This window comes from Dermacentor variabilis, chromosome 1, assembly GCF_050947875.1.
Source record: "Dermacentor variabilis isolate Ectoservices chromosome 1, ASM5094787v1, whole genome shotgun sequence".
In the NCBI taxonomy this organism is placed as follows: Eukaryota; Metazoa; Arthropoda; class Arachnida; order Ixodida; family Ixodidae; genus Dermacentor; species Dermacentor variabilis.
The window spans coordinates 159,329,798-159,345,849 of NC_134568.1; the positions used below are offsets into that span (position 1 = coordinate 159,329,798).

The following is a 16,052-nucleotide window of genomic DNA, read 5'->3' on the forward strand; positions in this document are numbered from 1 at the left end:
GAAGAGTACGCCCCATCCGACAACACCTCCTCCTCTGCCCTCTAGGCCTGGGGCATTTAATCTAAATCAGACAAGGCCATGGGGGAGAACAATACAAGTTGGTCCTCACTACTAAAGCAACAGCCAAAGCCAGAACAACAGCGGAAGTCACAACCGAAGCCACAGCTGATGCCGCAGCCGATGCCAAAGTTGGCGGTACAGCCGATGCCACAGCCGGAGGCGATACCGCAGCCGATGCCGCAACCGGAGGCGATGCCGCAGCTGATGCCACAGCCGGAGCCACGCGAAGTGATACAGCTGCGCACGGCTGTAGAGCGAACAGCGCTGGTTCCGGACAAATTGCGCGAAGAAGACCGGCAAGTCGTTACGATGCTCCGGTCTCTGATGAATACCCTTCGAATGCTCTTAAATAACCTGCACAATCCGTCAGCACGAAGTGCAATGCAAGTGCTGGATGCTCTCAATTCAGTACTTGCAACTCTTGAGTAAGCATCATGGCTCACCCGCACCATTATATTCGCACTGAAGTCAGAACGGCTGGGGTTTAGCTTAAAAATATACTGCCACGCACTGCAACGTACTGCTGACGCCCACCGGATCCTTGGTCTGCACTGGTAACTTCAACGTGCATCACCAGCTATGAACCACCAAGATTGGCGGCAGCCTAACGTATCGACAGAGCACTTGCTTTCACTTGACTGATTTCCAAGCACTTTGCTGCATGCACAGTGTTCTCTCTATCCCGCTTTCCTCTTTCTGTTCCCCTTTCCCTTCCCCCAGTGTAGGGTAGCAAACCGGACGCTCGTCTGGTTGACGTCCCTGCCTTTCCTCTCTTTGCTATCTCTCTCTCTCTGCATTAGGGAGTATCGTAATCGATGGTGAATTTTTTTTATTTTTTCATTTACCGTATACCAAATCTCAAACCTCCTAGGCGAACTAGAGTGGACTCCGGGCTTGCGCTTACGTATGCTGAGGGATAGTGTCCCTGCATAAGCTATCGCAGTCTTTTTTTTTTTTCTCGCTCCACCCGCACCGCCGTTGGCTGAGCGTCATCACGCCGTTGACAACTGATATCAATCGTTCTTCTCGATACAGAGAAGCCAACCTGGCTGAAGCAACGCCGGCATACCGCTTGCTTCCGCTCTTGTGCCATCGGTATTGGCAAAGGCGCGTTCCGACCGTGGCAGCAGTAGTGCTAGCGCATGCTTACTAAACACTTTTGACAGCTTCGGCCGTAGCAGCGGTCCCACTTTTTCGTGTGTACTGGATCAGTATATGCGCTCACCCTCATCACCACGCAATAACTTATCTGCATCATCTCTGAGCATGATGGGATGCCGCGCACCGGGGCTGCACCAATCGCACGGTAACCGGGAAAGCTTTTTACGCCGCGCCGTGCCAACACCATCTTGATAGCGCAAGACCTTTTCATTCCAATCCATGAAGTCATGTTACCTGGCCCGACTGCCATAGAATCTAATGAGGGTGCTCCCGAGTAGGCAACAGTGATTTTGATTTTGATCGTTTTCATCACGCCAGCCTTGTCAATGAAAATTTCGGGCCAGGTATCGTGACGTCATGGATCGGAGTAAAGAGGCCTTGCGCTATCTAGGTGGTGTTGGCCGTGCAGACAGACGGTTGTTGTCCACAACAGTTATGGCGTATATGGGCCGCGCGACAGGGATATCGCTTTAAAACCCACCGCACTTCTACATGCCATATGAATCTCTGAAGTAAACCTTCGGTATTATAGCGTCCAGAATCCAATGTTAAAATACGCCGAGTTTGGCAACGTCATAGTGCACAGCTATCGCTTTAAAATTAGCCTTCATTTAAATATCCCGCGCCAACCTCCGTCGTATTCAATAGCCCTCGCATTGCAACGGCAGCCCCCATTGGGTTTCGCTAACCTTCAGAGAAGCAACCGCATAACCATACACTCATAAAATACACAAAGCGACAGCTATAGCTTTGACATTTTATTAGATGTATTAACTGTATTAGATGTATTAGATGAACGCAAATTTAGCATAGATCATAATCGCAACTGATGCCACGTAACATCTGCTCATTAACTTCCACCGATTCTTCACCAAATGTGATAAAGCTATAAGAGTGAAATACACCACCAACCACGATGGGTAAGAGTCTAATAAAGCTATTCACTTTAGAAGTTTTCGCATTGAGAATTAAGCATTCACACGGAATACACAGAGCGTGTGACATTAAAGAAAAGGCAGTTGACAGAAGCGATACGGCTTGTTCCCCCTCCACGTCCGAGTTGGACCCTCACCACCCGTAATTCGGCCGGCCGCATGCTGCAGCCTGTGTTGTCATTGCTTGAAGCGCCTACTGCGTCATGGCGCGAGGCGATTTCTTCCCCCGCGCAAGAAACTGGCGTCGTTCCTGCGCTTGCTAGGAGTGCCTTTTACAGCGAAGCTGTTTACCTCTAGCCCCCATATGCATACCCCGCATGCGTTCCCAGAGGGGTACCCTGGGCGGCTTACGTCCGTATCGGGGACACGGCGCGTGGACAGGAGTGGAAACGAGTAGAGGCTGTCGCGCTGCAGCAATGGAGACGGGTAATAGGAGAAGGGGAAAGAGTGTGACGACGGCGCCTGCGCATGTGGCCTGCGCTTCTGTGGTTATGACGTCACGCGCGTCGGAGGTGCCGGTGCGGTTACAGCAGCGGTTGCGCCAGATGCATAGGTGGTGCGGTGACCGCGGCGGCGCTTGTAGCGGCGTAGTGTGGTGGCGCTGCTGTAGTATGACGTCATGCATGATATGTATATAAAACTGGACTGCACGCGTTAGGGCGCTGCGAGGAACCGGAGATGGCGAAACGGCGCAGCGCGCTCACGCCAGAGGAACAAGTGGCGAGGCGTCAACAGCAGAAACGCCAATACAACCAGCGACAGCGGGAATAATTTATGGTTTCATAATGTATGCAGCTCGTGTATGGAGCCTAACCAGCTTCGCTGGTAATCCGTCCCAATATGAATGTTGCAGCCCCGTGAATTTTTTTCTTTCCCCTTAACCGCTGTCATTAGCAGCATCTAGGTGTTTTTGTTAGTAGTAGTAATAGGAGTGTCTTCACCGCAATGCTTGAAACAAAATGGCAGACTTTTGCGCAACTCTGCGAAGCATTCACTATTGAGGGAGACTTTGCAGCGGCATTAGGTTTCTATTGCAAACTACAGGTTTTCCCGCTCAAATTAATCCAAACACTTGCTGATTTAAACCCAGCGCCAGTGACGTTAATCCAAGCAGAACGTCCTTCCAGAACCTTCATGTTCCGAGTTAAGCAAATTATTGTGAAAATGTTTGGAGTTTAAACCTTTTGTTAAAAAAGAAGTGCAAGTTCGAAGACCAGTAGATTTCCTCCCATGAGACTAACGACAACGTTTGGAGTTCCTTTTTCCTTTTGGCGATAGCGGCTCACAGATGTCAATTCGAGTAAACAATTACGAGAAAATGTTAGCATGGGATTTTAACAGAGGGAATGACTCACGCCCGACATCATTGTGTCTCTCAACTGAAACATCTTAGTGATTCAATGATCACTAGGCCCTGGTAGGCTTTGGTCACTAGTGAATTGAAATATCTTTTTCTTCTAGGCCGTCTGTAGCCTCCAATCGAGCATGTCGACATGAAAGCCAACCAGTAATCACACTGTGAAATAATGAGCAATTACCTAGGCAACTACACCTTATATCTAGCTTATTGAACTATAGCCACTAGTGATCACTAGCTACTAACATACTATGCTATATTCTCTATGTTTTACACAACAGAATGTCATGAATATCAAACGAAATATCATGAAACTAATGATTCAACTATGCTTACTGGGAACTGGTACGATTAAGTCAGAGTGAAATGAATCATTTATTTTGCTGGTACAATGGAAACTTTCATTCATGCAAGTCATCATTGATAGCAATCAAAAAGAAGACATTAAATAAGTATTCCTTTGGTTACCACTGCTGATTGATTACGCCCAGTAACTAGTGATCACTATTGATGGGCTCAGTTCTTTGTTCTTGCACTTTCATATAGCTTAGCGTCATGGATATCAAATGAAAGTCATACAAACGATGATTCGTTTATAATGACTGAGAAATGGTAAGGTTGAATAAGTAGCGATCTTAAGTAGCTTTGTTTAGCATGACAATGGTAGCCTTCATTCGTGCACGTAATCATTGATATTAATCAAAAAGTGATTACATAAGCATTTCTTTTGTTGCCGATGCTAACTGACAACGCCCATTGATTAGTCATCCCTAGTGATACGCCTGGTTGGACGTTATCGTGTTTTCTACAGTATGGCGCCATAGATATCAACTGAAAAGTCACATAAACAGTCATTGAATTACGACTAGGAGATAGTGGTATTGAGTCACTAGCGATCACGAATCACTTCGTCTAGTATCGCAGTGTTACGCTTCATCCGTGCACGTCGTCATCTGTATCAATCATGCAGTCATTAAATGAGTATTTTTAGTTGCCATTGGTAATTGATGCTGCCGAGTCATTGGTGATCGCTAATGATACGTTCAGTTTGATATGCTCATACTTTTAAACAACATAGCGTTATAGATATCAAATGAAAAGTCATAAATATGTAGATTCAAATTTGATAACTTGGAGATGGTAGGGCTGAGTCACTAGCGATCACGAATCACTTTGTTTAGTATGACAATGACAGTCCTTATTCACTGATTGTCACTTCTACGAATAAGTGCCATTATACTGTTCCTTTTTCTGACTATATAGCAGACAGTGTGGAAATACTGATAATCACTAATGATTATGTCCACTTGACTGTCCTCGACTATTTACAAGTATCAACATTATGAATATCAAGAGAAATGTTTCTTAAAGGGTGAATCAAGTATGATAACTGGGAATGAAAAGTTTGAGTCAATAGTAATTACAGATGTGAAGAGTGGGATGGGAAATGTGGGGAATAAGCTTAAACGGTAATAAGCGTTCTGTTATGAAGGTAAACAACAAGACATATCCAGGAAATTTGAACATTGTCCTCGCGGCTATTTGTTAAACTTCACGTAACGGGCAGTATTCTTAAAAATGATATTTCGAAACGCCGCCCGAATTTCAACAGCTTTCAGTTAGCAACGTAAGAGGGTCCTTCTAATAACGAAAGTATTTTCAGCACGTATTATTAACTTTCCTATTGGATTAAAGCAGCGTTTTAACCCTAACCAAAACACTTCTAATAAGCAGCAAAGACTGCAAAAGAACGAACACAAAAACCCTATACGACAGTCACCACCGGAACGTTCAATTTTTGCTCGAGGTCTCGTTCTTCTCTGGTCTCCAAATCACCACGTCGGCCTGTCCGAGAAACTGTTTTCATGGTAAATCGACCCCTGCAAGGTCTTACGCAGGATTAGCGATCTTAAGAAGGAAATCGCCACCGTCGGTGCTATCCAGTGGCCCTTAAAGTTATAAACTGGGGCCATCCACGTATCTCGTCTGAGAAAGTATTTTTCGGCTACTTCGTTCACATTCTAACAGTCATGTGACAGCGCCAGTTGAGGAAGACGCCTGTGCATGGAAAACTATCAGAAATGAAGTTTTCGGGAGCATTTAGCGTACTATCTTGCCTGTCTGCCAGTGCGTCAACACCGGGCGTTTCTATGACGGCTTTTAGTAATATTAATAGCTGTATTGAAACAAAAGGACGGTTCCTTCAGAGACATATGGCGGCCGCGAGGTGACAAGTGATGCGAAGTGTTTAGTCAGTATTAAGCAAAACTCTAATAAGTAAAGTCTAAACATTTAATTTCAGCTGGCTCATTGAACTGACACAATGCAGTATGAAAGTTAACCTCGGCGTTAGAATAGAAGCCAAAATGCTCACTTAATTACAGTGCGAATGACACCAATGACGACGTGCAGGAGTCAAACGCAGCATCGCGCCCGTAAAATAAACGATTCGTTATCTCTATTGACTTCATCATACCAGTTCCCAGCAGGCCTCACTATTGAATCCCTCGTTTTATGACATTTCATTTTTTTATTCATGACGTTAATGCTGTGTAAAATCGAGAGAACTTAGCATAGTATTTTAGTAACTAGTGATCATTGATGACTATAGTTTCATTAGTTAGCTGTATTGTGCAATTTTATTAATTCTAAGAAAATACTGATTGGTTTCACGAACGTAATGTTCATCTTTCTAAATATAAAAAAAAACATTTTTCTATGTGCCGAAACTTTAGAAAAAATGGCGCGTGCAGCCGGGCTCAATGCTTCGATGCCACTCCATACAGCCATTCGGTCCGCTGCTTCTTGCAAAATCTGACATTGTCATCTGTCCATATATTCCAGGGCGTGAATGTGCATCATAGCATCACATTCATGTTGATGAGTTTTAACATGATCAACGAGCCATTTCCCGCCAATTCAACGTCGGACGAATCTTCTGCCCCTGTAGTGCTGCTTCGCCGCATGGTACTGGAACAAAAGCGTACCAGGAAACAAAAATACATTTACTGGAATAAAACCAAATTGAACCCACATAAAGAGGCAGACCTAGATCGTATGCCACTAGAGTGCAATTAGCGAAATAATTCTGCTGCGCTGCAATCATCATTTCAAAAATCACCCCACGCATTTTAGACGGGTTTACAAAAGTGTGCCAGGAAAAAAAAATTCATCTAGCGGAATAAAACTAGACGCAACATATAGTGTGAGACCGTTGTCGGTATTAAGTGCGTAAAGTGCAATTTTCGAAAAGTTAAGCATTGCCCAGCAATCAATCTTTTAAAAAATGCTTCCCATAGAGTCACGGGGTCGGCCACAGTAGTTGATGTCCCGGATTCCTGTCCTTGTCTGTGTTCCTTTCCTGTTTCCGTATTTATAGCGCTACACAAACTTCGTACAATCCAAGATGTACCAACTTGCCCGTGAGCGGATTCTTATGAGTAGCTGGTCGTTGCAACTGTCGGGTAAAATGAAAGGACTGGTCTACGCTCCCCAAAACACATAAAACACACACGCGCCCAGAAGCACAAGCACGTGGAATCTCCCGAAAAATAAGTGGAACATGTTTGCACTACTATAATTCAATCGCATGTCGCACCTGTGCAAGTCAGCGATTTACGGAGTAGTTTAAGTACACACACGTAGCTACTGTAGTTTACAGCCTGTAGGGCCACCAAACCAAAATATATAATGGAAAAAATGATTTAGCCCAGAGCTCAAAGTGAAAAAAAAGGACACGGAAGGAATAGTTTGACTTGACTGACATTTTTAACGACGTTAACATTATTCACCCACGAAAAAAAAACTGCTGTCAAGGGGCGGGAAAAAAAAGTGACAACCATTCCACTCTGTGAAGATATTCCGGCAACTATAGCTGGACGACAGTCGAAACTCTCAAACGAAAAGCAAAGTGCTTTCGCGGTCATTCCATCTTCACAGAGTGGAATGGTTGTCATTTGTTCGTTCAGCATCGTGGGAACGTTCTTCGTCGGTGGTCGTTTCGCGCCGGCGCCGTTTACATCCTCGTTGCTGTTTCCTCCGGCGCTCCTCGTACGCATGTTGTTCTTCGGGTTTAGGAACTATACGTGTCCACCCCATCATTAACGCAGTTGTTTTTAGCGCCGATACCACTCCTGCTTATATAGTGCGATAACCTTGCCGTCACGCTATTTTTCACGGTGATCGTTCTATTCTGTTCCGCATTTTGACATCTGCGCCGTCGCACTGCACCCGTGTGTGATCACACACAAAGCAAGCAATGAAACCCATTGTGTATGGGTTTGTTAGAAATCGCTAAGTCCGTTTCTGTTGCCGGAGGCTGAAAAAATTACGGAAGGTTAGTCATATACAGCTTTCGCTGTAATAATGATTTCTCTCGTGGAATATTAAATAACCCGTAGAAAGACGCATAATTTCAAAAAGAAGGAGAAACCGAGAGTTCTACGTAATAGGTATTTGTCTAAAAGCAACTCAAGGCTGTAGCAGATGGCGATCGTGGTGCTAACGCACGTCTTGCACTTCCACATCCCGTTCCTTTTCTTGATAACGTAGCTACACTGCCGGTAGATATAGGGATTTGAAGGAATGTGAGCGGAACTGCTTTCGATACCCAGCTTGGCATAACTCGCCGCCGCATCATGTCATGCCTTGAGAAGTAATGTCTGCGAGCAGTAAGGCCGCTGCGCGAAAACCATTCTGGCGTGCTCATTACAACATCTCGTTAAGGCGCGTGCAATAAATTATCTTGCTTTAAAATTCATGTCATGTGTTAAGGAACACACCGTCATCTTGTTGATGCCGAGGTGCCCACCTGCAGTGCGAAACTTTAGATGTATTATTAGGTGCACTTTACATTATTGTGGTATCGCATTTCATTGGTGAGTTAGATTGGTAAAATATATACTACTATATGTACGGTATACGGCAGTTGCATTGCTGTGAGGCCGCCATTCACGTCTATGCAGTGTTCTGATGTAGTACTTTCACGTTACGCGTTTGGATGCCATTTGCATCTAAGCATGCAGTGACGTAGGCTTTTTTTCTTTTTTTGTATCTAAAGCCGTTTTGAGATAAATCGGCCCCCTCTCCCTACAGGCAAACGTGAGACCCAGGGTGACTGCACTACTAGTACCTTAACCAGGCGCAGTGACTGAGTGATACTCGAAAAAAAAAAAAGAAAGGAAAAACAAGTGACCTCTCTTGCCGTTCAATAAGATCGAATCAGCTTCGGGTTACTACAGCTAACTACAAGTGTTTAAACGTGCTCCCAGTGGAAGCATTAGAAACGACGAAACCGCGAAGCCATGAGTCGATATGCACAATGTGAATGTAGATGATTTGCGATCTGGCCGCAAAATTTACCTTACTGTCAAGAGTTGAGGCTTCATGCTTGCTGAAAAATAATAATCCTCTGCAAAGCCCACTGGCGAGCGAGGAGGGAAGTGACGCGAAGCATGGTCAGTTAGTCAAAACACGTGTATATGGAAGTCCGTTCCCCGCGCCAACGTGTGCACAGTTGGACAACCTGCTATACGGCCCCTTTCTGCGGCTTCTGCGCGTGGTCTGGCATCCTCCCGAGCAGCGTTGTTGCCTCTTTCTGGTTGCCCTGAGCTATGTTTTTGTTTTTAATTACGTCTGTTGGTTTCACTGTCACGAGTCTGTTTATGCTTGACTGGGCCCGGTTCCCGCACCGCTCCTCGCCCGCTGCCGCATCTTTTTTGCAACCCAGAGAGAGGGGCCCGCGTTTTCGAGCGACACTTTACGGCAGTTTTTGTACGCAGGCCGCGTAGAGTCGTCGCCCGTGCATTGAAACCGGTTCGCTGCTGTTATCAGAGGGCGAGAGTGTGGAGGATGCTGCGCGGCGAATCGCTCCCTCCGCCGCCAGAGCAGCCGGAGTCTCTGGTTCGACGCGCGTGTGTCCCTCTCGGTGTGCCGCAGCCGCGTCGTCTGCTCTGGCCCACGGCAGATTGTACGCGCAGCCCTTGGGGACCGGCGCACTTCCTCGTGCTGTTGACGGAAGGTGCGGCTGCTGCGACATCAACTCCTCGCATTCTTACACGTTCACCTCTCAGATCGTGACGCCGGGCGAAACTCTTCTACCGCTGCCAGGAGTGCTGACCGCCCGCCGGTAGCGCGTGCCCGATCACCTACGACTTCGCTTTCCGCTGTTGCCTTCTGTTCATGCGGACTTGCGCAGTACTTAGCAGTTCTTTTGCTAGGCTGCTGGAAGGTGGCCTGGTCTGTGACTCGTCGTTCCGCTTCCGTTGGTGATAGTCCGAGCGCTACCCCGTGATATCCCAGTGCATATACGAGAGGCGCATCGCCTTTCATTTACAGAGTATTGATGTTGCAAGAGATGACCCGCGACGCCGAGATGAACAACCAGAACGCTCAGAAGACGGAAACGAACACCTCGCGCTCCGCCAGGGTTACGGCGACGGTGAAAGTCGAGCCGGTGGCCGTGGGAGAAGGACTTAGGCTCAACCCGTACTACTTCAAAACTGTCCCTGGAATCCTAAAGCTGATTCAAGTGGTAAGTCAACGTTCCGCCTGTGCTCGTTCGTAGCCGTGTTGATAACGCTCTTCTTTTCTTGTAAAATTTATTTTTCTTCTTCAACACACTTTATCTCAGTAACGTATTGACTTAACTAGCATTTCCCAATACGATGGTAGCTGATAATTGTTTCGAATATCAGTGGAAAATATTCGCCGGACGAATGTTGCCTCGGCCAACACTTTTCACTGATAATGCTTTTTCCTTTTCTTTTTTTTCTACAAACCGATTTAGCTCAGCCTCGCCGAGTTTATCGCGATTGAGAACTCTTGCCCTTATTCCTGATCTTTCCATTGCATAATCCTTATATAAAATTGAACATTCATTAAAGATAAATATTGCGTTTTGTTGATTCTAAACCAACCGAATTTGCAATGCTTCGAGTTCAGTGCGACTTTGAAACTCGTTTGAATGAGGGAGGAAGTTTACGAAATACAAATTGCGCAACAGGCGTGTGCGACTAGCCGTTCTGTATTGTAATGATCGAGCGAAGGCAGGACTCGACGTTACGCTGTACGATGGGTGTGCGAAGAAAAACTTTTTATTGTACACACTTACTGATGGCTGTCTTCCAAGAGCCCCTTTTCAACAACAAAGCTGTTCAATTTCGAGCTGTTTTAGTTAGCTCAAACTATACGTTTTGAAATGTAATGGTTTTTACGTGAAATCAAATGAAGTACGCCAACCGCAAGTCCAACACGTGCGGTCCACTTTTATAGACTCGTGCAGACTCTAAAATAAGACTCCGATCCACAGATGCAATGGTAATGGCATTCAGTCATACACACCCAGGCTTTGGGTTCAAGGAAAGAACAGAAAGACAAAACAGACATGCGATGTAGTGGTGTTCTTCTCTCGCACGACATCGTTGTTGTTGTTGTTGTTGTAATGCTTGGTTACGACCTCTAGCCATGACTTGTTTAAGGTCGAGCGCAGCATATTCACCCCCCCCCCTCCCGTTTTCAGTACTGTTCTTCGTTTCCCTGTCTGCTCCCGTCCCCTTACCCCGGAGTGGAATAACGGGCCAGGGCCAAGCACTTCCGGCCGACCTCTCCGTTCTACTTACCACTGATCTTGTTCCTCTCTTTCCTTGCAACATAGAATATCATTTTACGTAGCACTGTGTGAATATGCCGAGGGGAACGAAAGATGTGTGACGCCATGTGGCACACATGCTGTCTACGTATATGCTTCGTTCAGTCGTATAGCGAGGACCTGTATGTTCTGCCGAGTCCGTTCCTGCGCCGCCGCTGAATGAAAATATTTGTGCTTGGGCATGGACCTTGATCCATGGCCTGCCAAAACAATATTAACGAAATGGCTTACCTCTTCAGCTTACCGGCACTGCGCACCAGCGCGATTCTCGTCGCGTATTTCCCCAGAATGGCGCTCCCGTCCTTTCGCGCGTATGCTCGCGACGTTACATCAATACATCAATTACAATACATCATACATTACATCATACATTACATAAATATATAAGCCAACAGAGAAAAAAGAACCACGAAAAAGTTCGATATAGCATGCCCATCACGCACCATTCGGTCAGCGAGGTGCCGCACTGTGCAGACTGTACACGTGCCACCCGGCTTTATAGACGAACGTTCGCTTATAGCGCATGTAATGAAGTTTATTCGAATTCCTGAAGGGCATTTTAGGAATTTTGTAACAAAACATTGCGGTTGTTCTCTGATGTTTCAAGAGTGCATGAAGCTCACTTATTAGCGTGAATCAATTCCACTTCATCCATGAAGACGCCGTTGATGTGAGCGAAACAAGACTGCGGGTAAACGTTGCGGTTGCCAATCATGTTATCAATTCGAATGATTAGGAGGAGCGCCTGAAAGAGACCTGCGCAGTAGAAAATGTCATATGGTCGCTAAAGTGAGAGCTAGCTTTAGTAATATTCGTGCCAGTGTCTCAATGCACAGCCCACTCTTTCACTGGAACATTGCCGGAGAGAAAGCGGGGCGAGCCTCGAAAAAGACTCGTGCTCTTTTCTTCGCACGCGCTCCTGTCTAAGCCACCAGCCCGCGTGGAATTCGAGTTCGATATATCTGGCATACTATCCGCAGTTGTGGCTTCACGCGGGAGTGAAATTAGATGCGGACCATCGCAATTAAACTACGTACGCGTATAACGGCGGGAGACATGTGCCCCGCGGCGGCAGCGAATCGCCCGACTTTTATAAACTGGTTTGTTCTTCTTCCCGCTCGCTTTCTGTACGCGCTTCATCTCTCCGTTTCAAGGCGGACGAGCTGCGTACTCGCGTCATGCATGTGAAGCTTCCTCGAAAGAGCGAGGAGATAAGGCCCGCCATGCCTTCCACAACAACTTCTCGCGGCGCCAAGCTTTTCCCGGCGATGGGGGAACACAGAAGTGCTAGCGGGTTCCATGGACGGCGCGGAATCGACAACGAGCAGCACTCGGGGATTGTCACTGCATGTTGCAAAATATTCCGCATGCGTCTCGCACCAGGAAACGCGTACAACCTCTAGCGCGTTATAGGCGACTCCGTGCGCCGCTGTGTAACGTCTGCGACGTGTACTGAGAGAGCTATGTCGCGAACGTGCTGCGTGCACGGCGGCGCTGGTAAGCGCTTATGCGTAAGTGACGTCATAAGCTAGGAAATTGATACACAAGTGCAAAAAAGCTCGAGCATGCCCTGTGACTGTAGTATACTCTTTCTTTACTTCGTTAATGTTTTCTCTTCTTCTTTTTCTTCTTTCTTTTTTTTTTGCCTTTTCACATATTTTCTTGGGGGAGGATAAGCTACGTTAATGTCCGTAAACGTTCCCGCTCTGCGCTTTTCGTGTTGCGTCGACTTTCTCGGTGAGAACAGTTGAATGTGTGCCCTAAAAAAAAAAATAAGCCAGTGTCGTAGTGACGCAGTCATGAGGACCATGCAAGTGTATGATGCACCTGTGCCGTGAGCGCAAGCTAGACTTTTACTGCGAAACCACGAGATGAAGAATGGAGTGTCTGATATGATTGACCCGTCATGCTTATAGGCCCCTCTTACGGTGCTCCCGTGAGTGCCGCCACGTTTCATCACGTGGTGACGCGTCCATTGCTTGCCTGAGCCGGCATCCGCTGCCTCTGTTTTTAACGGCAGCTCACGATGCCGCTGCGGCCCAGCAAGCCGCTGATTCGGCGTTTGTAGCCGACAACGGCTGCGTAAACGGCACAAAAGTTTGGCCAGAGCTTTAGAAGACACGTAAATTTTGCATATCAATCCTTCCGAGCTCGTTCGCCTTGTCTGTATGGTGCGAGCATTCCGGTGGGCGAACCAAAGGCAGGGCTAGAAATTGTTTTCGCAGACGCAGTGGTGGGTTTCAGCCGCTGTATTAAATTAGGGTTGCTGTCATTCGCTCGTCGTTGTTTTCTTTATTTAGTGCAAGTGGCTTGGAAGACACAAGCTGCCATGTTTTTTGGTTCCATATCAATTTTTCGTGAGATATCTGCATACTTTTTTGTGAGTTAACTCGCGAATGTGCTAATTGCGCCGTATTTGTTTATGCCGCACTCTGAGCTTAAAACATCCATGTTTTAAAGTTTCGTAGTAGCTTACAGAAAAGCCGTCTTAGCGTTTGTCACTCGTCTACATTGTAGCTGTTGACACAACGTTTAGCTTCTGGCATTCTTACGTAGCAGGTATGTAAATAACGAGTGCACTCATATGTAATACGCGACTGTGAGTGTCAGTGAGTTTAGCGAATTAATGGCGCTGGGCGATAGTGGAGACCACAAAAATAATATTTACAAACGCGAGCGAGTGTCTACTAAATTTCGGGAGCTATCTGGCCATAGTACTTTTCTGAGAACTTTGTCTCCGATGAAAAAATAATCGCAAACTTGTTTTGCCATAGCAAGACCTTCTTTTGAGTCAGACGACGGTTTGACATTTTATTCCGGGATTGTGACGCAAAGAAACAAGGACGAACAAAACCTGGAAGGACGGTAACTAAAGTAAAGCAGAGAAAGCATGTAGTCATCAATTGAGTGGTTCAGCTTTTTTCGATGCTCCTACATTGCCAACACAAAACAGTGTGAGTTGATTAGCTTTTAGTACAGATGTCACATTTGCCAATTCACTAAGTAGGAAGCAGCCCAGTATGTACGTGTGCAGCATATTTAGCAGATTAAAAAAAATATCACAATTTCGCCATACGGGCGAAGCAATGAATGCGATAGCAACATGTTAGAATATTACACGGAGTGTAAGACTCGCACCTGTAGTGGCAGTATAAAGGGGGGGGGGGGAGGGGCTAGCGTCCTCAAACTGCACAGTGGGTTGTGGGGGACGAGGTATAGTGCTGGTGCTCCGGATTCATTTTGACCATCTGGGACAGCTTATCATAAGGCACAGCTAGGGGCGCTTTTGCATTGCACCCCTCTCGGAACGCACGCGCCGCGACCGGGAACCGAATCGCCGCAGAGGCGGGTCTTGAGTCAACAAATAGCTAGGCGCGGAGCAAGCGCCATCTGTTCTTAGTGAGCGACCTAGCCGCTGAAAAGGGTCTATACGAAACGAACATACATACATACATACATACATACATACATACATACATACATACATACATACATACATACATACATACATACATACATACATACATACATACATACATACATACATACATACATACATACATACATACATACATACATACATACATACATACATACATACATACATACATACATACATACATACATACATTGGATTGTATACACATGTACATTGCGCAGCCCTCCCGCAGGGAAGGAATACGAGCATATAGTAATACTGCAACGGCCGACGTCTGAACGCTCGATAGCGCGGCTGTCTCTTTGATTTCCGGATTTCATACTCGCGTCGCGGCCCTGAAAATGCGCACCGCTAACGCGACATCCGACTGTATACGCTGCTGGCCTGCGCCAGAGGATGACTGCAATACGCTTTGTATGCCCCACTTAGCCTGATAGGCCACAGCAATCGCTCTTTTTTTTTCATATAGCTTCGATTCTTGTGTTTGCAAGAATGCGCGCGCAAAGGGACATGTGAACTGTTGTTTTTATTAATGTGCTACAAAGAAACAAAAAAAAAGTTCCATTGCATCGTTTCTCCTGCAAAGTATACCTCAAAGCACATGCCAGAAAGTTCGCATGTAGCTTGACGCCTGCTGTGGTCTGATGCCGCATTAGTGCGCTTGAATGTCGCTGTGATTGCGATTGGCTTTGTTGGTCCGGACATCGGCGACAATAAAAATGCGCGCTGGCCGCGTATACGCACGCGCCTAGACAGGTCGTATCCATTATAACGACTGACTCACCTGGCTTCACAGAAGAATGTGAGTTGTATGCAAAAAGAAAGGAAAGAAAAATACGCGCATCAGAATGAAATTTGGCGCGCATAAAGCAGGGAAGCTGACAAAAGAATTTCAATTTGTAGAGAGGACGGGGCAGAGCCGTAGTGTGTCCGCGTGGTGGGCGTTGCGTACGTGACCCGTTCGAGTGAGTGGCGTTGAGGAAGAGAAATAAAAGATTGAAAATCTCTCGCTTGCCTCTGCGCTCCCGTAATTGTTTCTGCTGCTGCGATGATTAGAAAAATAATAGAAAGAGAGGTATTTTCAATGCCGCTTTATACAAAGGCCAGGAGCAGCTGTGCAACCGAGCGCGAGTTGTTTTGCTTGCGCTGCTATGTGCATGGGGGGCGTTCAAGGTGCAGACCTGCTCGTGGCCTTGGCGCGAGCACCTTTCCGACACGTTCGGCTTCTGATGATTGAAGTATTCAGTACCACGTGCACGCGCGAACAAAACTCAACATTATTTGACAAAAAAAACGGAAATGCTTGCTGCTCGCAATCTGTATTTGCCGCACGAGCTTCTTAGAAACCGTATAATGCAAAAGAATAAATTTCAAAGAAAATTCCCACTTTTTGCTCAAAATAACTTCTTCAAATCGAAACTGCAAAAGTCCTTTCACTTGAAAGAATTTATT

At 46.3% G+C, this 16,052-nt stretch overlaps 1 protein-coding gene across 1 annotated transcript in view; it reads left to right on the forward strand.

Annotated features, from left to right (window-relative positions):
* Nucleotides 1-16,052, forward strand: part of LOC142587432 (MARVEL domain-containing protein 1-like) — a 124,762-nt gene that overhangs the window by 7,135 nt on the left and 101,575 nt on the right. Inside the window, exon 2 of the mRNA XM_075698449.1 lies at nucleotides 9,850-10,045. Within this exon, the coding sequence (XP_075554564.1) occupies nucleotides 9,857-10,045 (189 nt within the window). The 5' untranslated portion in view covers nucleotides 9,850-9,856. The remainder of the gene's footprint in view (nucleotides 1-9,849; nucleotides 10,046-16,052) is intronic.